The 27995-nt window shown below is 44.9% G+C and overlaps 1 protein-coding gene across 2 annotated transcripts; it reads left to right on the top strand.

The window, feature by feature from the left end:
* Positions 1-2: 2 nt before the first annotated feature.
* On the top strand, positions 3-27899 carry C1QTNF4 (C1q and TNF related 4). 2 transcript variants are annotated; one of them, XM_063438680.1, is made up of 2 exons: positions 3-98; positions 26291-27899. In XM_063438680.1, exon 2 carries the CDS (start codon positions 26296-26298, stop codon positions 27400-27402), a length of 1107 nt encoding a protein of 368 aa, XP_063294750.1. In that variant the 5' UTR covers positions 3-98; positions 26291-26295; the 3' UTR covers positions 27403-27899. The 2 variants fall into 2 exon arrangements, with proteins under 2 accessions (XP_063294750.1, XP_063294751.1); XM_063438681.1 differs by lacking the exon at positions 3-98 and adding an exon at positions 236-327.
* The last annotated feature ends 96 nt before the right edge of the window (positions 27900-27995 follow it).

Raw genomic sequence — 27995 nt, 5'->3', positions numbered from 1 at the left:
CCCCCCAGCCCCCCTTCCTTGTCAGTCCTGCACCAAATCTTCCATATGACAAACTAGAGATAACAGCAGCACACAAGTGACAGACACAGGCAGAGCAGGTAGGTGCTGATGGTGGTGGGGGCACAAGGGGAGGGGGGGCTTATGGGTGGGCAGGGGGCTGCACAAGGACAGGCAGTGCTATCAGTGAGGTGATAGACAGGGAGGGAGGAGCAGGATGCAGGGAATGGGCTGGTGATGCTGGTAGTCATTGGCTTGCTCTGGTCATTCTTCTAACACTTGCCCAGGGAGAAGAGATGCATGACATAGTGACAGCTCAGTACTGACCAGGTATCAGACAACCCATCACCTGTGTCACTGTAACCATGCACAGTCTCTGTGATCATTTTATCTCTTACCTGTATACATGTCACCTCTGTCCTCTGTCACTGTCATTCTTCATTGCAAAGCTTATTACACCCCCTGGGGGGTCTTTAGAAATGGCATAATTATTGTCAAGACTGGGCTATCTGACCGGCTGATTCAGTCTCAGTAAAATCAATCCCCTCCACCCCCTCCCCTCCTCAAACCCCTTACCATTTTCACCATTTAATTATTCATCGATTTCATATAATTTGCAGTTAGTTGTGAGTGTGTGATTATTAGACACTGTATCCACTAATTAAACATCCATTATACACATAGGGTGTAAATATAAACACTGAGATAACTAGAGCTTTGTAATATATATATATATTTTAATAATTTTATTTTTAATTGAAATCAAGTTCACAGAGATTGCAATACACAAAGTTAAAGATAAAATAAATCAGAGGGCACATTTTCCTAGATAACACAATCCACCCTAATTATCATAGAGGGGGAGGTAAACAAGACCTGATTCTGTTTGCAGTTATTCACTAAACAGTGAAAGTAGTGAATTCAAAATTCAATTGCTGCAACTGTAAAATCTCCCACAAGCTATTTTTGGCTACATTTTGCAGTTATGGGGAACAATCAGCGTAATTCACCGTTTAGCCAATACGCCCTATATACACACATAATTGCGCTCCTTGGAGCCTTTGAATATTGGGAAAGAATGCAAAAAGAGGATAACATAAGGACTGCAAGCCTTGGACAGACCAAATCATCAAGTTATGTTTTATTAATGAGAAGGAAGGAGAAATTCTAACAGACCTTCCCTTGTTATAACTCTGCCATGGACTGGATTTGCTCAGAGTAAAATGAATGAACCCTGTGTTTAACAGGTAACAGAATTCTAGGGCTCAAACACGCCCTGCCTGGCCAAGAGGTTACCTATAGCATCCTTTATTAAATACAAAACTAACTTTTGTCAGCAAATATATAGATATTAAACACTATTTTTTCCTTCCAAATAGTATTAGTGGTTTAAATAACCAGCTGGTGTCACAACCTAAAAATGTCACTATCCTATTTCTGTTAAACTTCGTTATTTTCCTAAAAGCAGCTTAGCTTCGGTTGTTAATAGCACAATCTCAGGACTGATATGCCAAAATGTTATGGATAATGACAAACAAAATGTATCCATCCTACAATGATATGACCCGCCTGTTTGTCTCCTTTGTTAGTGAAGTGGTGATGGTAATAGAGGACATGCACTCCTTCAACCGGTTGTGTTTCCAATCAGCATTGCTATGCATGTATGTGTCTTTAAGCATGGTTAAATGGGACATTTTGGTTAAATCTTGATGTGTATAAAAGAGCTGTCATCTCCCAGAATTTTCTGATACTGTTTATTTATCCAATATGTATTTGAGGTGTGCATAATACAGTTTTAGGGTTACTCCCAGCACCATGAACACTTGGTCATGGTGCTTGGAGTTGGTATGCGCAGCCAGGGGTGGGTTGGGCAGGGCAGTTTCCATCCCGGCAGTCAAACATTCTAGCCATACCGGCCAAATTGCCACCCGTCCGGTAATCCAGCGGGAGCCGCGCTAGAAATATACAGGCAGCATTCGTTGCGTGACCCGCGACCCGCGACCTCTGACTTCATTAAGCCTGTGGAAAGCGCTAGATGCAGACAGACAGGATGTCTGCCTCCCACTAGACACCTGGGAGGGCTCGAGGATTCCTTCCTGGTGTAAATGCAGGGCATGTCATCTAGGTCCTGGGGTAATGCCAGGCACCTGGGTGCAGAGCAGGTGCACAGGATGACAACTGGGTGCAACGATATGGCACAGAGATGGCATTGAAGGTTGTTTGAGAGAACAGATGACTCATTGGCATATTATACAAATGTTGTAAATGTACTGATCTTCAGAACTCCTTTTACTAAATGCTTGCCTGATTGGGGAGATCTCTCTTATTGATTGGTAATGTCCAAGGGTGAAGTGGGTAGGGTAATTGCTCCAAGGGCTCTAACCACTTTTCACATCTAAATGCCCAAGTGTGTAGCACTTTAATTCTTTCTATTTAATTATCTCGTATTGTCTATCAACACATCTGTTTTATTCGTGTTGTGTCCATCGCTGATGTTAACGGGTGGGTTGGTAAAATTGCACTATGCGCCACTAAATCGTTTTTGCCCCCTCCCAGGCCACAATTGGCCAGCCCTCCTCTGTGTGCATCATTTCAGTTTGAAACGCTCCAAGATCAGATTTAAAGCCCTTGGCAGCTAGAGGTGTAACTCTGCCAGTGTCATTAGCAAAGAGAATGATTCTATTTCTCCTCCTCACTTGCAATAAATGAACTGGATCGTTATGCAATTTCCTAAATCTTTATTATAAAAGTGATGTCTGGTTTATCTACTTAATCACTTCAATTACATACTAAATTAAACTAGATTTTACGTAGTTAAAAAGAGAGGTAAAGCGATGTCACCAATGTAACGGTGTGCACACTTTGGCACAGAAAGGGTTACAACGTAACACGTTCTGCTCTCGCTATTAGAGTTATTCATTAAGGTGTGAATCGTCACCAATTCAAAAAGCTGTTGAAAAAGTTGAATTTGAAAAATTCTCAAAAATCAGCCATGATTTAATTTCATCAATTTTGGACTAATGACTTTGAATTTGCTTTAAAATCCCAAAAATCACACTTTAGAAGGAGAATCCTGTATGGTTTTATTTGTAGATAGGTTTTTTTCATGTGTTCAAAAGTAGTGATTAAATAAATATTTTTTTTTTGTAAATCTTTATTTTTCAGTGCCGGTTCAATATTACAAGTTTGAAATATGCCACAACAGCAGTCTTACAAAACGTTTCAACAATCAATATATATTGCCATTGGGGCTAGAGTGTTCGTGCACATTTTTTCATACGTGACTAAACAGTTATAACGACATGGTCTCAGTACCAGTGTAAACTACGCGCAGCATGTCTAGTGTGAAATTAGGGTGTTGCACCTATAACGAGATGGTACTGGTACGGGGGTTGCGCTATGAAGACACCTGTCCCCTTCAGTCGTGGAGAGGCATAGGTGAATATACTAGTGTAGGAACTAGGAGTTTAAGTATCGTCTATGTGTGGATTGTCTATAACCCAAGATATTTGTGTCTGAGCCGTGTTGAGGAGGGGTTCTCGAAGATGGCAATGGAGGTCTGTGTGAGTGGAAGCTTGTACCATTCAGGCGTAATGTGTTACAACGGTTGCTACGCCTCTTAACCCTGAGACATTAGGGGGGGGGGGGTCGACGGCAATCCGCTGCCGCGTTGCCTTACGGGCACCCGGTCAGTTACAACCTAACGTCGTTGGAGAAAGGGAGCTGACTGTATACAGGTTAAACATAACTCAGTGTGGTGCATTAAACAGGAGAGTAGAGCATAGAAAAACTTGAACAATAACAGGAACTGAAGGCCTGGTCTTTGAGCAGTTCATGTTTCAGGTAATTGGTTCTGGGCACGAGTCGTCGTCACCGGTAGTGTTGTTGTAGAGTCCCAGCGTGTGCAGCAAGGCCTGCCCTTCTTCCCCGTTAGTGATTCTGTAGTGTTGCTCTCCTTTGGTCACCCAAAGCGTTCTGGGGGTTGCCCATCTGTAAGGCAAGCCCGCTGTGCGCAGAGTGGTGGTTATGGTCTGCAAACTCTTACGCCATGAAAGTGTATCTCTGCATAAGTCCTGAAAAAACGTGATTTGGTGAGTCTCAAAGTCATATGGCGTTTTCCCTTTTATGGCCGTTATTAGGGCTATTTTATCTGTGACGGATTGGCAGCGGAGGATTATGTCCCGAGAGGCTGACTTGGGTGCCTTTTGGGGTTTAGCAATGCGGTACACCCCGTCAAACGTAAAATGCTTCGCCTGCTTGTTAGGAATGAGCGAGGCCACCAAACGTCTTACAAAGTGAGGCAGTTCGTCCAAGGGTATGGACTCTGGGACCCCCCTGATCTTAATATTTTTCCTCCTACCCCTATCATCGAGGATGGTTACCTGTCTGACGACAGAGGCTTGTGATGTTTGTAACTGGGCCACTTTGTCTGTCAGTGAGTTCAGGGCTTGGCTCAGGTCTTTTACTTCTTTTTCCGTGGTCTGTGTTCGGGTCGACAGTGTCTGTACCTCTGCTGCCAGCCCCTTCAGGTCTGCTTGCCACATGATTTGCAGGTTACTTTGGAGTCCCAGTAACATGGCCTGGATGTCCATTTTTGTCGCTGGGGTTATTGCACTATGGGCTTGTGCATCTGGGGTGCCTGCAGTGGTCTCAGTAGCGCTGTGAATGGAGTCCTCATCGTCAGACCTTTTAGGTGAGGTTGCCTTGGGAGCCTGGGCCTGTGCGGGTGGATGATGCTGCAGTATGTTGCTGCTGTCCCTGTTAGATGTGGGGGTGCTTGCTGTCAGTTTGTTGGACCTCCGTCCCATGTCAGCAGCTGTCGGGGAGTTTACCTCTGTGGGTTGCGGGCTTTGTTCAAGCCACGTTGTCAGCTCCCTGGTGAGGTACTGGTCGCGTGTGCGATAGGCCCCTTGCCCCTTGCTCCGGCGTTTCGTGCCCGACGGCTGAAAAAAAGGCATCTGCGTGATCAGCAGGATGCCCAGATGCTGTGCCCGTCGGTGGTTTGGGTCGATGGGTGTCGGGTATGCTTGTTTTTTTGGGGTCTTTGGTGCCCGTTGTGCGGAGCGCTCAGAAATGGCGACTGCCTCGGTGCGCCATTGGCTCCGCCCCCGTGATTAAATAAATATTTTAATACCAAATCAAACTGGAAAATTTGGGTCGAAAAAGCTGGTCTGAAAAAAATTCGCCAACTCTGCTATAGTCACATTTTGGGTAATTTACCCTGAATTTTGCAATTCACCACATTCATTGTATAATAAATGAACCCCATGAATTCCAAAATTATATAAGCCAATCTGGCAATTGTATAGTCATTTCTAGATTCGTACAGTGTGAAAAAACATGCGTCATCATAAAGGGACACTAGAGTCACCAGAACAACTACAGCTTATTGTATTTGTTCTGGTGAGTAGAATAGTTCCCTTCAGGCATTTTTATGCAAACACTGCCCTTTCAGAAAAAAGGCAGTGTTTACATTGCCCACAGGGACACCTTCAAGTGGCCACTCCTTAGATGGCCACTGGAGGGGCTTCCTGGCTCAGGGTTGCACAGTAAGCAGCCCTGCCGTTCAGCGAGACGTTGAATTTTCCTCGTAGAGATGCATTGATTCAATGCATCTCTATGAGGAGGTGCTGATTGTCCAAAACAGCATTTGGCCCCGTCCCTGTGCTGATTTTAGCCAATCCAATGCTTTCTCCATTGGCTAAAACTCAGCAGTTTTGATGAGGTCACCAAGGGGGCGTGGCCAGAGGACCCGTGGAGAGCTGGAAATAGGGTGAGTTTTAACCCATTCTGAAGCCACTAGAGGCAGTCTTAACTCCGCAAGGTAATTATTGCAATTCCTCTGAAACTACATTGTTTTACATTGCAGGGTTATGAGGACAGGGACACTACACCCAGACCACTTCATTGAGCTGAAGTGGGCCGGGTGCCCACAGTGGTCCTTTAAGGTGTAAATTACAATCCAGCATTTGAAACTGATAAAGGCATCCAGACACAAGACAGTCGTCAATGTAATCGGAATCCAAGCCTTGTTCACCATTTTACAGCTGGTACCGCTGCCAATGTCAGAAGACGTGGTTGGCTTTAAGCCTGGAATAGCTCAGTAATTAGACGTTAATCTTTTGATGCTTTGATGGTGATAAAAAGTGACGGGTTTGGAACTGCCTAATTATATTTTATAGGAACATTGCAGCACGTGTGTTCCTATACGGAACTTCATAAAGACATTTTAGGTAATTATATACATGTGTAATTATGGTGTAATTAACTTTGCTCGTACACATCATCCATTCCGGGGACATGTTCGTTGGCTTTGTTCCACTTAAACACCAACATTTATTAATATTTTGGGGAATTGGTTATATGTTATAAGAGTGTTTTTGAGGGGCCACCTTCACACTATAACAATTTCACCTCATTGAATTGGTTGTAGTACTTTGAGTCCCCAGGTGCTGTCCCTGTATGCAGCGTTAACCATTTCAAGCAGTTTAACCCCTTAAGGACACATGACATGTGTGACATGTCATGATTCCCTTTTATTCCAGAAGTTTGGTCCTTAAGGGGTTAACATTGAGTGAGGGTCCCTTGCTACACACAACCAATAGTTATGGTTCAAAGGACTATGCAGACCCCTAAAGCACTTTAGCTGAAAAGCTTTATGTGTGATGAGTGTGTTCTATATTTTTCATTTTGGAAACAGTGCAGATTTCAATAGAAATTGACACTTTTATCAATTATACTGGTTACACCCTCTGGCTTTTCAAGCAGATAACCAGTCCTGTTACTTCCTGGTTTGGTTAGCTTAGTTGCACTTAACTCAAGAGGCGGCAATTGCCCAGAGCACCTGCCTTGCAAAGACTTCTCATTGAGCTGCATTGGAAGTCTGTGATTGGACAGCCACAAAGTCTGGGCTGGTGCTAGAAAGGGAGGGTTTGCAAAGGCTGCAGACAAGAGAACTGCAGTTTTTGCAAGCCGTTTTTATATGCAATTTCAATGATAGAAAATACATAATTAAATGCATGCATATTTTCATTTGGGGTATGTATTTGGGCAGTTGAGTGTCACTTTAAGGCAGAGAATACACACTTCATTAGCCATACCCATTCATACCAGATTGGCTCTCAGCCAATCACTGTGCTGCATCAGGTAATGGAAAAAACATGGACAATAGAGGGAGCTTTCGTTCATCATTGAAACATTAAAACCGGTTTAAAACTAATCTGAAGGATGGTGCCAGAATCTAAGCATTTCAATGAGATGAAGCAGTTACGGTGTCTAGAGTGTCCCTTTAAATGCCTTTCAAGTGTTTTAAAGTGTTGAATTCAATGAGTGTTTGATGGTTCAGCTAAAGTTTTAATAACTATTTATAACGGTTTGGCAGAATAATTGTGGCATATAACGCATTTACATTGATCTGACTAGGTAAATGTGCAAGCAAAAAGTATGAAATTCACTTGTAATTCTCACTTTGTTAAATAATCCTGGAAGTTAATTTTAAACTTAAAGGGACACTATAGACACTATAGACACCAACGCCACTATAGCTCATTGAAGTGGGTGCACTGTCCCAGGTCCCTTAACCATGCTAAGGTAATTATTGCAGTTTTTAATAAACTGCAGTAATTGGCTTGGTGGTGGGTTAATTCCACCTCTAGTGGCTGACAGGCACTAGAGTGACTTCGGGTTGCCTAACTGATGCTGGACGTTCTCACGCTATGCATGCGGACGTCCAGTGTCACCCAAAACCCTATAGAAAAGCATACAGGGAAGGAAAGAGGCAGAGCCCAAGCCAGCACCGAGGGGCATCGGCATTGGACTCACCCCTTCAGCACTTCGGGTGGGGGCCACTAATGGGAGCTTTAGTGCCTGTGAGTTAAAGGGAATATATAGTGCCAGGAAAACAAAGTTGTCTTACAGTAACTAAACTGAATATTGTTTAATTATTTGATTCTTATTTTAATATATATATATTTTAGATTTTGTGTGTTAATGCCTGCTCTTGTACACATGTTCTGCTCTTACTAGAATTACATTTATTTTCTGCCTTTTGAAGAGCTTGGGGCTATTGGCAATCAAGAATGGGTGCAACGAGAGCTTGAAATTGGCAAACCACATTTGAAGGTCTATTTAGCACAAGATAAAATAACATCAGTACAAATCAAATACCGTTTACAGGAGGTCATTGTTTCTCCCTAGGATTACCTGATCTGTCATATTCTACTGGACACATACAGCTTATACATACTGGTAGGGAGCATATAAAAAGGTATGTAGGATTCAAATGTTACAGAACACAAATCAAATCATTAATCATTGGGGGACGTTGCAGCATATGATGTCTACATACTGCAGGGCAGCCCTTTTCTTTTCTCTTTTTTTATTCAAGGTTTTTATTGTTGACATATAATAAGCATTAAACATCGATACAATGGCATACATAGCAGGTCATATAGCATCACTGGACAAGTCAGTAAAGTATACAGTTTTGTTGTAAACTATGGATGTACATAGTATGCATTGTAGGTTGTACCGTAGGTATTTTAAGCTATGTGGTGCATTTCCTTAGTGCAGGTAACCTGCGGGGTGGGGTAGGTATTAGGAGGCAGCCACTTGTCGTGGTTTCAGCGGCTTCTGTGTTGTTGGCGGTGTGTTGGTCGAGTTATATGTCTTGGCAAGCCGAGCACGGCGCTCGGAGGTGGGTGGAGGGGGTTTGTGGACAGCAGGGAGACACAGACTTGGGTTCCCTGTTAGGTAGGTCTGTTCGAGGTCCGTTGGGCGGGGGGTGGGGGGCAGTTGTCGGGAAGTAGGTGCGTCTTGAGGTCGAGGGGTCCGTCAGTTAGTTTTGTCCTCTGTGTGTGATTGTCACGGGTGTCTCGTCGGTGATAGTCGCTTCCCTTTGATGTCCTTGGGTTTTGACAGTTTGGGTGTTGCGCGTCAGTGTGTTGTCCTGTGGGGATGTCTCCTATGTGTCTGGTGTCTGTCTATGCCAGTTTAGTGCTCCGGTGAGTGTTGGGGGTGTCTCGGTTGGGCAGATACTGCTCCGGATCGTGAGGGTTGGGCGGTGTCTGGTATAGTGGTCTTGGGTATTGGGCGGCTGGGAAGTCTTGTTGGGGCGGTTCATCTCATGTCCGGTGTTTGCAGGCCGTGGGGGGTCTTTCGTGAGTGCTGTGTCGTGTAGTCGGTCTTGCAAGTGAGGGGGGGGGGTCTCTACTTGGGTAGGTCGTGTTCTTGGGTCATGTGTTTTGGGGTGTTTTGGGGGGAGGTGGGGCGGAGGGGTGGGGGTGTGGGTTAGTGGGGTAAGGATATTGCAGGTGGGGGGGAAGGTAGGTGTAGGCACAGAGGGGGGTAGGATGCGGAAGGTTAGCGGGGAGAAGGGGTTTCCAGTTCTGGGTCCCCACCCCAGTCCTCCCCGTCCCTGGGACGCGGGGTAGCTCGGCAGCCCTTTTCATATCCTACCCATCAACAGGAGAAATGAAAGTCTATGAAAACAGTAGATTTGGCCATCCCATCATTCTTCCCAATATCTCATCTCCTAAGGTCACCTAATTAATCTCCAGTTAATATCATAGAATGTCAGATTTTATAATCCAAAATAGAAATAAATATAATTCCAGCAATTCTGATGGACCCTTGCTATCAGAAAGAACAAAGACATATTTTTTTCCATATTAGTATGTTTTCTTAATACATATTAACATAGTAATATAAATATTTATTAACGTGTTAATACATTTGTATCAATTAATGTATTCTTTTACACACTGGGTTATTTCCCAGCCGTTCTACAATGTGTTATATTTGGTGTGAACCAAGTAACAGGACATATGCTATGTTTTCATAGATTGTCTTCTGTCTGTAACTAAAACAACTAATCTTCCCAGCAGGGGGAACTTGCTCTGCCCAGCTCATGGTATGTGCTCGTCCAGAATACATGCATGACCTGACGATTCCACACCAGGGGGCTCTGAGAGCTGTACTTCACACTGGGAGGAAGGAATTAGATCCCTAGATGATTGCATGAAAGAATCCAAGCGTGCACATTCTTTGGGAATATGAAGCAATGGATAAAATCAGCTGCTGTTGTAGATCATATTGTACCTTATATTAAAGGAACACTATTGCACCACAAACACAGATATATTTTCCTATACTGCGCTAGTCAACGTTTAGGTGACCGGATCAGCGCTGCCAGGTTTAAAAAATAGATTTTACTTACCTTTTCTCCCTCACTGCACCGATTCTCAGTGAGATCATCACATAGGAAAGTGGCACGGCAAAATGCCACAGTGTGCCAATCAGAGGGTCCTGAGACCATCTGACAAATCGAGTGAAGTTATAATTTGCCATTTCAATGAAACAGCTCTAGTGACCGTCATCTTGACAGCCATGAGGGGTACGTTAACCCTGCAAAGAAAACATCTACACTGGGTGGAGGGGAGGGGGAATGGTAGCCAGAACCATTGAGATAAAGTGTGTATAGTGTCCCTCTAAAGTCACCATAATTGACACCTTAGGTGCCAGGTGGGGCTGTTGCTAGATCCGAAATATTTTTCTGGATGCATCAATTTATAAAATATGTGAACATTTCTCTGAAATATTGGAGGGGGATTTGTCTCCCTTTGCACCACCCTTAACCCCCTTTTATTAGTGAAATTATTACACGCACATTGTGACATTCACACGTACTTACAGTCATGTACACACTGTGACAAAAGTACTCCTTTCCTTTAGTACCTTGTCCTGGGATTAGGGTGTTACACAGTCTTTTCATGTTTCAGAGACACGTCACACGCTGGATGAGGGAAAATGACTTGCTATTATTATTGTGGTTCCAAAATTCAACAATGAGCAGCAAAATATAACAAAGTAACAAAATAAACAAAAACTAAATCCTTGTTCATCTGAGCACTAACTTAATAAAATAATAAACTAACCGGCCATTTCCTAACATAAATACCCACCTCACTGTTTTATGTTCAGCTCTCTATTTAAACACAGGAATCAAACACAATCTCTACTTCTCCTTTGGCCGGGGAGTAGGTAATAGCACCTGCCATTAACTATCTTTTTTCAGGTGAGGTTAATCAGAGGGTTGAAACTCTGGAACTGGACTCCTCTCCTGCAGTTTTCAAGCAACCTTCAAAATATGGAGTGGAGCAGTGGCCCACCCTACTCTCCAAGTGCTCCACCCCAGGGTCCAAGCATATTCACATATATAAAGTGCAATATTCATTAAAGTAGGAACCTTGCAAAATCTGGGGAGATCTCTAGACTCCATCCAGCACAATTCCTTGCTAACACTTCACCACAACAATTCATATAAACACAGATGGACACATTAACAAACACTCATTGATATACATACACACAAACTCATACACAAACACACACATTGATATACATACACACAAACTCATACACAAACACACACATTCATACAAACACTGAATTAACACAATCCTTGCCTTCCAGTCTTGTTCAATGGAGGACCGAGCACATCCCATAAACTGCTGCTTAGCACAGGGCCAGAGTAAGCGCCTGTTGGGCCTGATGTTAATGAGTATAATGGGCCTAACAACAGAATAACACTAAAAATAGTCATACCCTTCATAGTGTCTTGTATCAGGAGTTGGTGCTGGAGAGAAATGTCCAGTCTCTATTTATAAGAATACGCATATCCTATGCCAATCTCTCGCTTTCATCTCTTAATCCAGTATGTTAGTCCTGTTTACAAGACCCAAGGCTCTCAGCTCCTCTCTCTCACTAGTCACAAACTGGATCCTCTTTCATTAGCTCCTGGTGTACTGGCTGGGACAGAGAGAAAGGTGGAAGCAGTGAGTGTAGAAGAAAGGGGACATGTCACAGTGTTAGAGAGACCGAAGCAGTAAGAGCATTGCCACAGTGTGCAAAGTCAACTTTACCTACAAGGGACACTATAGGCACCTAGACCACTTCCGCTAATTTAAATGGTCTGGCTGCACATTCTGAGGTTCCTTAACTCTGCAAAGGCAATTATTGCAGTTTTAAAGAAACTGCAATAATTAGCTTGGTGGGTTAACTCCACCTTTAGTGTCTTTCTGGTAGAGTTACTTCTGGGCCATTAGGCGACTTTTGGTCACCTAACTGACGCTGGACGTCCTAATTGCTATGCATGGGCATGCCCAGCATCACCCAAAACCCCAAAGGAAAGCATTACTATGGGGAAATCCTAATGAGAGCGCAGCCATTGGCTGATAACTATGTTTTCCTGGCACTGTCATTTCCGTTTAACTAATTTCATTATCAGCCAGTCACCCCTTTATCCATCACAATATCCCAAACTTAAATACCTCTGCAAAAATGTTACAGAGCAGGGTCGTGTGTAAAAAGAAATAAATAATACCGTAATAATTGAATATCTTTTTATTAGTGGGCCTACTGCATGGGCACGGAACTTACGCTCCACTAGCCCCTATGTTAATCTGGCTCTGGCTTAACATGTGTAGTTTAACAGTCTGTATTAGTTCCACTGGAACTGTTGCCTGAACTTCTAGCACGAGTGCTATCAGCATTCTGTAAGCTATATTCATTGTTCTTTCCTATAGAGGTGATCACATGATCATGCTCTGCCACAGAATGTTTTGAAGAATCTCATGAAAAAAAAATAATAATAATAATTAAAAGGAATGTGCGCTTGTATAGGCTTCCTCTGCTGTGTATTTGAGTAAGAGTGGGGTTCTAAAATCAGGAAATTTTACAAAGTGCCTCAATTTAAGTCATATAAGAAGGGAGACAGGAATCCCCTGTATCATAAAGTTGTTATTGTGGTTGGAATGTGCCTTTAATCTGTGCTCAGCAATATATAAATTGGTCAATTTAAAGCAAAATAAAGGATTTATTTGTCTGCAATTTGCTCTGTTTTTTGAGTGAAATTTATCCCTAATGTTACAAGTTTAAAACGTTTTATATTTAACAATGTCTTTTAATGAGGGGAAACACCTTCTGCGCTGTGAACCTGGTGACAAGGAAAGATATACCGAACCTGCGTTAAGGACACGAGAGGAGGACGTGTTAATCAGATTAATGGCGACTACACGGCGATGTTTTTATTGTAATTAATAGCAGGTACATACAAATGGCCATACATTGTGCCGACTATTTGGGGATCTGTCTGTCTGTGTGCCGCTAAATCAAAATAACGAGTGAACCTAAATATTACAGAACTGTCAGAAATATGTCATTTGTCAGGATTGATCTGAAATTTAAGAGATAATTGCCAGGGCTCTGTGAAACACCAGGTAAATATTCTAATTAACTGAAATAAAGATCTACATAAAAGCCTAACGCTGCCGATGTTTGCAGCCAGGATTAAAGGGAATGAGCTGAAGTGGTCTGGGTGCCTACAGTGTCCCTTTCTGGAGGAAAGACGAGACAGGGGGGATATGATAGAAACATTTAAATACATAAAGGGAATCAACAGAGTAAAGGAGGAGACTATATTTAAAACAAGGAAAAACTACCAGAACAAGAGGACATAGTCTTAAATTAGAGGGACAAAGGTTTAAAAATAATATCAGGAAGTATTACTTTACTGGGAGGGTAGTGGATGCATGGAATAGCCTTCCAGCTGAAGTGGTAGAGGTTAACACAGTAAAGGAGTTTAAGCATGCGTGGGATAGGCATAAGGCTATCCTAACTCAGTGGCGGATCCAGAGCCTGATCTCGGGAGGGGCACTTGTAGATTATTTTAAAAAAAAAATCCTGGCACAATAACCACTACAGCTCAGTGTAGTAGTTATGGTGCCAGTAGTGCCAGGATCCCACCCCAGAGTAAGTAGTCATACCGTTTAAGAACAGTTTGACAACTTACCTGGGGTCTGCTGGGATATAGGGCATAGGAGAAGTGGTGTGTGTTAGGGGTGAAGTGTGTGTGAAAGGTGCAGTGTGTGTGTGTGAGCGGTGAAGTGAGTGTGAGTGCGTAAGGGTGACAGTGTGTGTATGGGGGCACTGTATGTATGTGTGGGGCAGTGTGTGTATGTGGGGCACCGTGTGTATGGGGGGGTCGTGTGTGTGTGTTTGGGGCAATGTGTGTATGGGGGCAGCAGTTTGTGTAGGGCACTGTGTGTGTATGGGTGTGCAGTGTGCAGGGCAGTATGTGTATGGGGCAGTGTTTGTGGGGCAGTGTGTGCATGGGGACAGTGTTTGTGGGACAGTGTTGTATGGGGACAGTGTTTGTGGGACAGTGTTTGTGGGACAGTGTTGTATGGGGACAGTGTTGTATGGGGACAGTGTAGCAGTACTTACCCTCTCCAGGGGCCGGCCGGGGTCCTCTCTTCTCGCCGCGCGCGGTCCTGCTCCTGCACGAGCCGCGCGCGGCTCAGCCAACGATAAGATCAGTCAGGCGGGCAGTGACCGCGAGAAGCGGTCACGTGTCCCGCCCGACACTAAGAGCGCGCCGCGCGTCTCGGGCGCGCTCTTAAAGGGACAGTGGGAGACTAAATTAGAATCAGTCTCCCATTGGCCCCTGTCATGCCACGTTCCCCATACACTCACGTTTTGGGGGCGTGGATATGACAGGGGCCAATCAAAGTGAACATTAGGGTATTTATACTCACCTGTTTCCTTTGCTCCTTGCCCTATCGTGGTTTCTGTCCAGTTCCCTTTAGTGCTTGTATCGTTCAGTTGGTTTTTTGGTGCTTGACCTTGGCTTTGTTCCTGACTCCGCTCTCTCTTTATCCTTGCTTGCTTATCCGCTGTTTTGTCCTCTGTGTACCAGTCCTCGGCTTGTTCTACGTTACGCTGTCTCTCAGTTCCCTTGACCTCGGCTTGTTCTAGACTCTGTCTTTCTTATACTCGTCCAAGTCCGGCCATTCTAAGGTCCGGTAAGACGAACCCTGGTTTCTTGTCTCTTGACTATCTGAACTATTCCTGCGTGTTGGGGTATATTACCGTGACATTACGATAGGGCCATGGACCCCGTAAGTTTAGGACAAAGGATGGCCACTCATGAGGCTAGATTCGCAGAACAGGATCACCGTATGGATCAAATGGCTCAAGCCATCCAGACACTGTTATCCAGATCAGCTCCGGTACCTGTACCTGCGCCTCCTGTAAACCCTATACCAGACACAGCTAATATGCCTAATGCTTCAGCACATCTAACCCCGCCTCCTAGGTATGGAGGGGACGCTAAGACATGTAGGGGATTCCTTAATCAAGTGGAATTCCACTTTGAAATGTACCCACGTTCATTTCCCACTGATAGATCTAAGGTGGGTTTTCTTATGCACCAGCTTACGGATAAGGCACTAGAATGGGCAAATCCTATTTGGGAGGCTAATGGGCCTATGGTACACGATTTCAATAGCTTCCTCACAGCGTTTCGTAGAACATTTGACACGACTAAAAGGTCAAAAAATGCCGCCAGGGCATTAATGAGAATAAAGCAAGGATCTAAATCTGTAGCCGATTATGCTATTCAGTTCCGTACCCTTGCCTCACAGGTAGATTGGACTAATAATGGGCTTACTACTGCGTTTATGGAAGGTCTGTCTGAAACTATGTTGGATGAGGTAGCAGCTAAGGACCTCCCTGTACCCCTGGAGGACCTGATTGACTATCTTATCGATATAGATAACAGGATCCGTGACAGGTTATATACCAGGTCCAGAAATAGACGCTTTGTTCCCGTTAACTCACCTAGAGCTGAGACTCCCGAGGGATCTAAAGGGTCAGAGGAGGAACCTATGCAGTTAGGGGTTGCCAAACTTACTGACGCTGAAAAGCTTTATAGGAGAAAGGAGGGACTTTGTCTTTATTGTGGTAGGAGGGGTCATATGAGACAAGAATGTCCCGTGCGTCCGGGAAACTATCGCACCTAAGACCGTATAGAGGACTGGCCTTGGGTGTGACATCACAGTCCTCACATTTGCCTCTTAATAAATTACTTCTCCCTGTTTCCCTGCACCTTGGTAGTAACTGCATAGTAGGGAATATACTAGCCCTGGTTGATTCCAGAGCGGCCGAAAACTTTATTGATTCCAGTTGTGTCAAGGAGAATAACATACCCACCAGAGAGAAGGAGACACCCTTGGCCGTTGAGGCCATAGATGGTAGACCATTATGCTCTCCAGTTATCACACATGAAACTGTTCCACTACATATGTCTACAGGGGTGTTACACTCTGAGACCATTCGGTTTCAGATCATTACTTCTCCTTCCTCTCACCTCGTGTTAGGGTATCCTTGGTTGCGTACTCATAATCCCACCATTGATTTGGAGTCAGGACAAATAGTTTCTTGGAGTGATTCTTGCCAAGAGTCTTGTATTGTTAAAATCACCCCTTTGAATTCTACTAATATTCCTCCCGTGCCTACGGTCATACCCCCTCAGTACCTGTCTCTTAAATCTGTTTTTGATAAAAGGGAGGCTGAAAAATTGCCACCTCACAGGCCTTACGACTGTGCTATTAATTTACTACCTGGTACGATGCCTCCCAAAGGGAGAATATATCCTTTATCTCCTCAGGAGAATCTGGTTATGGAGGAATATATTAAGGAATCTTTAGAGAAGGGATTTATAAGAAGATCCTCTTCCCCGGCAGGGGCTGGTTTCTTCTTTGTATCTAAGAAAGATGGCGAATTAAGGCCTTGTATTGACTATAGGGGCCTAAATAAAATCACCGTCAAAAATGCGTACCCCATACCTTTGATCACAGAACTATTTGATAGGCTTAAACAGGCCACAGTTTTTACTAAATTGGACCTTAGGGGTGCTTACAATCTCATACGTATCAAAAAGGATCACAATGGGGGCGGGGCCTGACCTCGGAGCAGAGCAGTCGCATGGTTCCACAGCTCCTGCTCCCGAGGGTGATTTTTACCCATCAACCGACTGAAATACGCTCCCACAAGCACAAAACCGGCTACCGGGAGCCAGGTGACGGCATAAGCTACCGACTCATACCAAACTAGGCTGATTCCTTGCTGACCCATGCCACGCGGCCCCTGCGGCCTACAAGCCTGATCAGCGCGGGAGAGGCGGCCGCTCCCCCACCGCTGCAATTGACGTAGACTCCCGAGAAGGGCACCCGTTCCCCCCCCTCAGACCGGTGGGGGTTATCCCGGTCCAAGCAGAGACAAACCTCAACTCCCTGCGCAGAGTAGCCTGGCTGAAGCAGCACCCACGTGGCTCAAGATGGCGGCCAACTACCCAGTCACGAAGCATGATACAGGGGTACTCGCCCCAGACTGGGAAACCAGATTCCTGAAAAAGTTCAACGACATCTGCCAGCGGTTTTGGAGGAGAGTGGAGGCACGGAAGCAGCAGCCGACAATAGTCGCCCCTGAGTCACACCCGACAGGCGGAGCTCTGGTGCGGCGACCTACTCCCAAACGGAGGATCAAGCGGCCCCAAACACAAGCCTACAGACCGCGTAAGCGGAGGAACTACCGCCACCCGAGATCACCGTACTTCCACCTTACAGCGCCAAGCCGGCGGACCCCTCCTCATCAAGCACGGGACCCCTACACGACCCAGGCTAGTAAGGGTGAGAGGGCATGGAATAACCTAAGACCCACTGGGACTGTCAACGACACCCCTTCCCGCTGCCTACTACCGCCACACCTAAGGGCAACCATGCCTCCTCCTGTAGGAATCGGCTAAAGCACCCGGCAGCCAGACGGCAGGAACTCCACAGACTTACCGGTCTCCCGAGACAATACCCTGCCATCTCTACATGCTGGGTCGAACTATGACTCCAACTCTCATGACTCTTAACAAGTGACCAACACACAGAGTGTTGGTTGCCCCCTAGCCACCACAGGGTTGCCCCCTACAGAGTTGTCCATAATACCCTATGTTTTCCCCTACCTAGAGTAACTAAGGGCAATCCACCTTATCTAACCTACCTGCTTAGCCTATTCTGCTACCTATGTTATATTGCTATTTGTCTCATCTAACTCCTGACAGCCAGGTCTACCATGCCGTCCATGGCAAGCGCACAGGTTGTAGCTCTCTTTACAGCTTCCTAGTTCCCGTATAACAAGCGCTGCCTCTTATTCGCCTTACCAATGTATGACTAGCCGCATGCACCTGATATGCTTGCAGGACCGATATTCTGTTATTTACTTATAAGCTACTTAACTCATGTTTAAATGCCTCATGTTATTATAAAATGTGCGATGCTACCCGATATGCCACAATACCACTAATACTTGTTGTAACTAAGCTTGTGGACGCTGTTGTGGCTAGACAAGCCTGTATTGTTGATTCAAGCACAATAAAAATAAAGAATTAAAAAAAAAAAAAAAAGGATCACAAATGGAAGACCGCATTCAATACCAGGAGTGGCCACTACGAATATACTGTGATGCCCTTTGGCCTTTGTAACGCCCCAGCAGTTTTTCAAGAATTTATTAATGATGTCCTACGTCAATATATACATACATTCGTTATAGTATACTTGGACGACATATTAATTTATTCTACTGATTTACAGACTCATCACATGCATGTTAAATTAGTGTTGAGAACTCTTCTGGTTAACGGTCTCTATTGCAAACTCGAAAAATGTTCATTTGATCAATCTGAAGTCCAATTCTTGGGTTATATAATCTCTGCCAAGGGTTTTCGTATGGATCCCAAGAAACTTTCTGCCATTATGGAATGGCCTCTACCTCAGGGTTTGAAAGCCATTCAGCGTTTTCTGGGGTTCTCAAATTATTATAGGCGTTTTATTAAAGGGTTTTCCGCCATTGTAGCACCTATAACCAGAATGACCAAGAAGGATGGTAATACTCATGTCTGGAAACCAGAAGCACTCGAGGCCTTTGAATTCCTGAAGGCTTCATTTGCCTCTGCTCCTATTTTACAGCATCCTGTCCCTTCACTGCCCTTTATTCTTGAAGTTGATGCTTCTGAGATTGGGGTAGGTGCTATCTTGTCTCAAAGAGATTCACCTGAAAAGCCGTTACACCCTTGTGGCTTCTTTTCCAGACAGATGTCCAAAGCAGAGAAGAATTATGATGTAGGCAATCGTGAACTCCTTGCTATCATTTTGGCGCTCAAGGAATGGAGACATCTGCTAGAGGGTACTAGGGATCCCATCCTCATTTTAACAGATCACAAAAACCTCTCCTATCTCAGTGAAGCAAAAAGATTGTCTTCTAGGCAGGCCAGGTGGTCTCTGTTTTTGTCTCGTTTTAATTACATAATCACATACAGACCAGGTGATCGTAATACTAAAGCTGACGCTCTGTCCAGACAATTCGAGACTACTGACAAACTCGAGATCGATGTTACCCCTGTCATTCCGCCTGACAGAATAATAGCTACTACTGTTCTTTCTATTTCGTCTTCCCTCTTACAAGCTATTCAGGCTAAACAAAACTTGGCTCCTGGGGAGAGGCCTGCTGATAAGCTATTCGTTGATATACCGGAGAGACGAGACATCTTGTCATTATATCATGACACTAGAACTGCTGGACACCCTGGTATTTCTAAGACATTCTCAGCAGTTTCTAGATATTTCTGGTGGGCTTCCTTACGCAAGGACGTCACCGATTACGTTAATGCCTGTAGTACTTGTGCCAGTATGAAGTCCTCCCACAGAGTTCCTTGTGGGTTGTTGCATCCGTTGCCCATACCCGAGAGGCTGTGGTCCAATCTATCCATGGATTTTATTGTTGAATTACCTCCCTCTAATGGTAAAACTGTCATCCTGATGATTGTGGATCGTTTTTCTAAGATGGCTCATTTTGTGTCTCTTGTCAAATTGCCATCATCCAAGGAACTTGCCTCTATCTTTGCCAGGGAGGTGTTTCGGTTGCATGGTATTCCCACTTCGATCGTGTCCGATAGGGGTAGCCAGTTTATCTCCAGATTCTGGAAAACGTTTTGTACAGAGATGGGTATCTCCCTCTCGTTTTCTTCCGCTTACCACCCCCAGTCTAATGGAGCTGCTGAACGTGCCAACCAATCTCTAGAGCAGTATCTTCGTTGTTTCGTGTCCCACCATCAGAACAATTGGGCTGACCTTCTTCCTTGGGCTGAGTTTGCTCGTAATAATGCTGCTCATGAATCCTCCGGTAACAGCCCTTTTTACGTTGTTTATGGCCGGCATCCCGTGGTTCTTCCAGCTGCGTTCTCCTTGCAGGGCATGCCAGCTCTGGATGAACATTTGGCTAGTCTACGTAATACTTGGGAGCAGGTTCAGTGTTCTTTGGTGGCTTCCGCTGCTCGCCAGAAGGTTCAGGCAGACAAGCATCGCAGGGCGGCTCCATCCTATGCTGTGGGGGACCGGGTTTGGCTTTCTACTCGCAATATTCGTCTTCGTGTGCCTTCTATGAAGTTGGCCCCTCGTTTTATTGGTCCTTTTCGTATCTTGCATGTGGTTAATCCTGTCTCGTATGCATTGGATCTTCCTAGGAATCTACTCATTCCTAACGTGTTTCATACCTCCTTGTTAAAACCCCTCCTGTGCAACCGTTATACTCGGCATGTCCCTCCTCCTCCTCCGGTTTCTGTGGAGGGCCATGAGGAATTTGAAGTGGCGGCTATAATTGACTCTCGTTTTCTTCGGGGTCGCCTCCAATATCTGGTACATTGGAAGGGCTATGGGTCTGAGGAACGCAGTTGGATTTCCGCTGGCGCTGTTCACGCTCCTCGCCTTGTGCGTTCTTTCCACGCTCGTTTTCCTGCCAGGCCTGCTCCTCCCCGCCCGGTGGGCGTGTCTTCAGGGGGGGGTACTGTAGCAGTACTTACCCTCTCCAGGGGCCGGCCGGGGTCCTCTCTTCTCGCCGCGCGCGGTCCTGCTCCTGCACGAGCCGCGCGCGGCTCAGCCAACGATAAGATCAGTCAGGCGGGCAGTGACCGCGAGAAGCGGTCACGTGTCCCGCCCGACACTAAGAGCGCGCCGCGCGTCTCGGGCGCGCTCTTAAAGGGACAGTGGGAGACTAAATTAGAATCAGTCTCCCATTGGCCCCTGTCATGCCACGTTCCCCATACACTCACGTTTTGGGGGCGTGGATATGACAGGGGCCAATCAAAGTGAACATTAGGGTATTTATACTCACCTGTTTCCTTTGCTCCTTGCCCTATCGTGGTTTCTGTCCAGTTCCCTTTAGTGCTTGTATCGTTCAGTTGGTTTTTTGGTGCTTGACCTTGGCTTTGTTCCTGACTCCGCTCTCTCTTTATCCTTGCTTGCTTATCCGCTGTTTTGTCCTCTGTGTACCAGTCCTCGGCTTGTTCTACGTTACGCTGTCTCTCAGTTCCCTTGACCTCGGCTTGTTCTAGACTCTGTCTTTCTTATACTCGTCCAAGTCCGGCCATTCTAAGGTCCGGTAAAACGAACCCTGGTTTCTTGTCTCTTGACTATCTGAACTATTCCTGCGTGTTGGGGTATATTACCGTGACAGACAGTGGTTGTGGGGCAGTGTGTGTATGGGGGCAGTGTATGTGGGGGCAGTGTGTGTATGGGGGCAGTGTTTGTATGTGGACAGTGTGTGTATGGGGTCAGTGTGTGTAGTGTTTGTATGTGGGGCAGTGTTTGTGGGGCAGTGTGTGTATGGGGTCAGTGTGTAAGGGGGAAGTGTGTGTAGTGTGTATGGGGCAGTGTTTGTGGGGCAGTGTGTGTATGGGGACAGTGTGTATATGGGGACAGTGTGTGTATGGGGACAGTGTGTGTATGGGGACAGTGTGTGTATGGGGTCAGTGTGTGTATGGGGTCAGTGTGTGTATGGGGTCAGTGTGTGTATGGGGTCAGTGTGTGTAGTGTCTGTATGGGGTCAGTGTGTGTATGTGGGGCAGTGTGTGTAGTGTTTGTAGTGTGTGTATGGGGGCAGTGTGTGTATGGGGGCCGTGTGTGTATGGGGGCAGTGTGTGTATGGGGTCAGTGTGTGTATGGGGTCAGTGTGTGTATGGGGGCAGTGTGTGTATGGGGTCAGTGTGTGTATGGGAGCAGTGTTTGTATGTGGACAGTGTGTGTATGGGGTCAGTGTGTGTAGTGTTTGTATGTGGGGCAGTGTTTGTGGGGCAGTGTGTGTATGGGGTCAGTGTGTAAGGGGGAAGTGTGTGTAGTGTGTATGGGGCAGTGTTTGTGGGGCAGTGTGTGTATGGGGACAGTGTGTATATGGGGACAGTGTGTGTATGGGGACAGTGTGTGTATGGGGTCAGTGTGTGTATGGGGTCAGTGTGTGTATGGGGTCAGTGTGTGTATGGGGTCAGTGTGTGTAGTGTCTGTATGGGGTCAGTGTGTGTATGTGGGGCAGTGTGTGTAGTGTTTGTAGTGTGTGTATGGGGGCAGTGTGTGTATGGGGGCCGTGTGTGTATGGGGGCAGTGTGTGTATGGGGTCAGTGTGTGTATGGGGTCAGTGTGTGTATGGGGGCAGTGTGTGTATGGGGTCAGTGTGTGTATGTGGGGCAGTGTGTGTAGTGTTTGTAGTGTGTGTATGGGGGCCGTGTGTGTATGGGGGCAGTGTGTGTATGGGGTCAGTGTGTGTATGGGGTCAGTGTGTGTATGGGGTCAGTGTGTGTATGGGGTCAGTGTGTGTATGGGGTCAGTGTGTGTATGGGGGCAGTGTGTGTAGTGTGTGTATAGTGTGTGTATGGGGCAGTGTATGTGGGGCAGTGTGTATGAGGGGGAGGGGAGGAGGGAAGGGGGGCTTTTTTAATTTAAAAAAAAAAAATTATTTAATAAAATATATTTATGCCCCCCTCATGGGGGGGGAGGGGAGGAGGGAAAGGAGGCTTTTTAATGAAAAAACAAAAAAAAAATGTATTTAATGAAATATATTTATGCCCCCCCTCCCTTCTTACCTTTATTGAGGAGGAGGGGGGACATTTCTGGATCCCTGGTGGTCCCAGTGGGGAATCCCTGGTGGTCCAGTGGTTCCAGTGAACTCTAGCCCGCGCTCCAGGGCTAGAGTTCACTCTCGCGAGATTTGGAGCGTTGCCGTGGTAACCGCGGCAACGCTCCAAATCTCGCGAGAGGAGGACCCGGAGGAGCTGCTGGTAACAGCTCCCGGGTCCTCTCTCCCTCCCCTGCCGGCTGTCAGCACAGTGCCTGCGGACCGGGGAGGGAGATCACTGATCACTCTCCCCGATCCGCAGGCACATTGCAGGGCTGGCGCTTGGGAATGCCAGCCCTGCACTAGTCGGCAGGGGGGAATCTCGGGGGGGGCAATTGCCCCGTTGCCCCCCCCCCCTGGATCCGCCAATGTCCTAACTATAAGATAAGGCCAGGAACTAATGAAAGTATTTAGAAAACTGGGCAGACTAGATGGGCAGAATGGTTCTTATCTGCCGTCACATTCTATGTTTCTATGTTTAAAGAAACACTCCTTGCTGTAGTAGTTATGGTGTTAGGAGTTCCCTCGCATCCTCCGAAAGTAAGTAGAACAACTGTTTAAAAGTGTTTTTAGAACTTTTCTTGTTTCCTTCACATGCTCATTGTCAGCTCCTGCATTGGGTGCACCTGCACCCTAGAAAAAAGTTGGTACGTTAGAACAGGACCTGAAAATCGTGACTGTCCCGACTAAATTGGGATGGTTGGGAGGCAAGGTCTCTTAATGTCAGTATCTGAGCCTCCATTCCTGTCAGTATCTGAGCCTCCATTCCTGTCAGTATCTGAGCCTCCATTCCTGTCAGTATCTGAGCCTCCATTCCTGTCAGTATCTGAGCCTCCATTCCTCTCAGTATCTGAGCCTCCATTCCTGTCAGTATCTGAGTCTCCATTCCTGTCAGTATCTGAGCCTCCGTTCCTGTCAGTATCTGAGCCTCCATTCCTGTCAGTATCTGAGCCTCCATTCCTGTCAGTATCTGAGCCTCCATTCCTGTCAGTATCTGAGCCTCCGTTCCTGTCAGTATCTGAGCCTCCATTCCTGTCAGTATCTGAGCCTCCATTCCTGTCAGTATCTGAGCCTTCATTCCTGTCAGTATCTGAGCCTCCATTCCTGTCAGTATCTGAGCCTCCATTCCTGCCAGTATCTGAGCCTCCATTCCTGTCAGTATCTGAGCCTCCATTCCTCTCAGTATCTGAGCCTCCATTCCTGTCAGTATCTGAGCCTCCATTCCTGTCAGTATCTGAGCCTCCATTCCTGTCAGGATCTGAGCCTCCATTCCTGTCAGTATCTGAGCCTCCATTCCTGTCAGTATCTGAGCCTCCATTCCTCTCAGTATCTGAGCCTTCATTCCTGTCAGTATCTGAGCCTCCATTCCTGTCAGTATCTGAGCCTCCATTCCTCTCAGTATCTGAGCCTTCATTCCTGTCAGTATCTTTGCTTCTACTCCATTCCAAACAATTCAGTGTTTAGTTATTCAGATTGTAGGTTAAACTTGCTATGCTGTAGCTGTGACAGAGTTGAAGAATGTTTCCATATCGTCACTTTTTGCCCACGTTTTGCCATTCCGTTTTAAATTGACTACGAGTTTGTTTTCCTGGCACTATAGTTTCCCTTTAAACAATATTTCTCCTCTTCACCTGCAATGTTTGCGTTGGCCGTGCCTTCTCTCAGCTGGATTGTGATCTCATTCACCAAAAGAGCTCCTGCAGCAGGGATTTGTGTCGCTAAAATAGAAAAAAAAGGACAATAGCTGAATTGGAAATCTTTTTTTTTTTTCACTATTTTGTGTTAAAATTTACAATTTCTGTTTTAGAGAATTAAAATCCCTGAGTACGTTGAATTTTATGAGGTAGGAAGGGCAATGCGTTAGAGCCTACATCCACTGCAAAGGCTGGTGGAGCTGTTTTGTGGATGGATCAGTTATATTTTCCTGGCTTTTCTCACTGGAATCGTTAAAATAAAAAGCCTCCACTTTGCTTGTTGCCTTGGAGACATCTTACCCTCCCTCTGTGTTCACTCCAATTTCTCTCCGTGCCTGGGATCTAAATGAAAAAAGATGCCTTTGATCACAGCTCATGAAGTAACTAAATACCTCATAGAAATACAGAAATATAGACTGCTACGTTTGGGAAGGGGGGGTGTAGTAACGTACCTTAGCAAACGCTATTTTTTTAATCTCACAGCAGCAGGAGTAGAGAGAGGAAGAGAAGCCACGATCCACAGATTTAAGAAGGTATCATACAGAATGGCTAACCCTATCACCTCCAATTTATTTTACTTTTTTTTTCTAAACTACACGTTATGATGCGCGGCCATCCTTTAAGGGACACTGTCACTTTTCAAGATTTTTTATGATATTTGTATTTATTACTTATCCCCTTTATTTAACAAATATGTATTTGTGAGATATGAAAATTCAAAAGTAGAAATTCACAACTTTTTTTATCTTACAACTGTGTGCCTCCATCTTGGCTCCCAGTCAACCATTCTTATAAGCTCTGTCCTTGGCACCCGTCAGTCAGACTAGAGAAAGCTTACGGAGAATAGGGGAAATGAAACAATGTTTCTATATCTCGTTTTCATTTGCAATGTTGGCGCTGGCTGTGCCTGAACGGAGTTGGATTGTGATGTAATTTACTAAATCTTAAAATTAAAACTTAAAATCAAATGGATCATTTCATGGAAAAAAAAAAGTTTATATAAAAGAAGTTATAGGTGATTTTCAAAGTTTAATTCGATGGTGTAGATTCCAGGGAAGTGACATTTCCTTTATCAGACCGCATTTAGAAAAATGTAGTTTAGAAACATCTTCAGTGTAATTAATGGTGACCATTACTGGTCTTGGGTGAGGGATTAAATCTAATTTAACAGATTGTCTAGTAAATTATTTGGGGGCAAAAACAACTGCTACCTTGGCTGCAGACGTCACATTGCAACTATTTTATGAACAAAACCCACCTCTGAAGGACTGAAAAACTGTGATCCAATATGGCCACCTCCAACAAAATGAGCAAATTTCAAATTCTAATTATAGCTAAACGTCCCGTTTTTTTTTTTTGTTTTGATGAAATTAACATGTTTGTAGTATTATTTTAAAATGACATGCACAGAAAACCTATGTGACAGGTCCACTGTGGTTGAACAGGAGATACAAGCAATGGGAAATGTTCTAGACTGCACAAGTGGACTGGGTTATGCAATATATAACCTAATTTTCTATACTTCAGACATCCAGAGAAAAATAAAGAGAATAGCTTAGTTTAAACTGTGTAGTGCACTTGCTCAGTTGGTTAATCAGTAAATCATCCCATTGTACAGCGCTACGGAATTTGCTGGTGCTCTATAAATAATAAAATAATAATAATAATAATTGTTTGGGAATATCTCTGCAGATATTGGCTTTGTGGGTGTTTTATTGTATTCTCTTTGATGAATTTCTCATGTGTTGTAATTATTTTTTTCTCTTCTTTAGGCACAATGTTCCCACTAAGCATTTCATCATTGCTCGCATTAGTTCAGATAATTCTAGTCTTCCCCGTGGCACGTGGCACTGATTTCCGCTCTGCTTTTTCTGTCGCTCGCACCAACAGCATGGAAGGAGGCCCCGAGATGGTCATTACATTTGACAAAGTTTACGTGAATATTGGAGGGGATTTTGACCCTAAAGCTGGTCTGTTCCGGTGTCGAATTCCGGGAGCATATTATTTTTCTTTCACGGTTGGAAAGTTTCCAAAAAAGAATTTGTCAGTGATGTTGATGAAGAATAAGAACGAGGTTCAGGTGATTGTCTACGATGAGCATCATCACAAAGAACGGAAAGTTGCAAGTCAAAGTGCGATGCTCCAGCTGGACTATGGGGACACAGTTTGGCTTCGTCTTCACGGAGATCCAAAATATGCCCTTTACAGCAACGTTGGTCCATACACAACCTTTAATGGATATCTCATCTACCCAGATACATCTTCCTATTTCCAGAGTAGCAGTGATTCTTATAAACTCCACAATTCTCAAGGTATGACAGTATCCAGAGAGGCATCTTCAGAGCAGAACGAGATCTTCAAACCAAACTCAATGATGGCAGACCAACCAGCGTTAAACACAGATCCCAGGTCTGCATTTTCCGTTGCCCGCACACAAAGTCTTGTTGGTTCGGAGGACAGGAAAACTCAACATCAGCCCATTACCTTCGACACTCAGTTTGTAAACATCGGGAAGGATTTCAATCTTAGTGCTGGAGTATTTCGATGTCGGGTGGCTGGGGCCTACTATTTTTCATTTACCATAGGGAAAATGCCTTACAAGACTATGTCTGTAAAACTGATGAAGAACCAAAATGAAGTCCAAGCGATGATTTATGACGACAGCCACTCCAAAAAGCGGGAGATGCAAAGTCAGAGTGTGATGTTGTCTCTCCAGCCAGGAGATACAGTGTGGCTTTACAGTTATGGTCGTGATGGGTACGGCGCTTACAGCAATCACGGCAAATACATCACTTTCACTGGGTTCCTGGTTTATTCAGAGGAGACTCCCAAACACATGCCTGTCACAAACCTGAAATCAGAAGTCGTTCTAACTGAGATTTGATACGATGAGAATCACAGAGACTTGTACGACTTCTGTCCCAGGATTTGTATATTTCTTTGCACCCCAAATCTGTGTCAGTGAGCATGTTCTAAAATGTTTTTACTGTCTCTTAATACTGCATGCTCCTGTCCTGGGTGGGATAAACCTTCATTTTACATAAATCATTCCAAAGAGAATTAGAAATGATGAATCTGTATGGGAGGGTGTTTTTAAATGTAACTCACTGTGTAAAATGCAAAGGGAGGGGAGGGGGGGCACAGAGCACCATATACATGTTACGCAGCACCAAAGGGAAATATTATAAAATAAAACCATTTTCTACCAACAGTGTTGCTTATTTTTAGATGACCCTAAAAAGTGTGTATTAATTTCAGCAAGGGTCAATTCACGTACATATTTTCATTGACATTTTGCTTTTAGGCTATTTTTGTAGTCCCTAATTGCTAAATTTTCAGAATACGGATGCTCTTGAACGTTACTTTAATAATAATAATAATAAACATACAGTCCTAGTACGTGGAAGCTGTAATTTGTGTTTTATTTATATCACAAAAATACAAAGTACTAGGGATACCGATGTGGGAAACAAAATA

Source organism: Pelobates fuscus, chromosome 12 (assembly GCF_036172605.1).
Source record: "Pelobates fuscus isolate aPelFus1 chromosome 12, aPelFus1.pri, whole genome shotgun sequence".
In the NCBI taxonomy this organism is placed as follows: Eukaryota; Metazoa; Chordata; class Amphibia; order Anura; family Pelobatidae; genus Pelobates; species Pelobates fuscus.
Note: the sequence above shows the minus strand (reverse complement) of the source record. Positions and strands in the feature narration are given on the sequence as shown.

Excerpts from the sequence above, each read along its gene's own strand:
- C1QTNF4 (XM_063438680.1), top strand. The coding sequence starts at position 26,296 with ATGTTCCCACTAAGCATTTCATCATTGCTCGCATTAGTTCAGATAATT.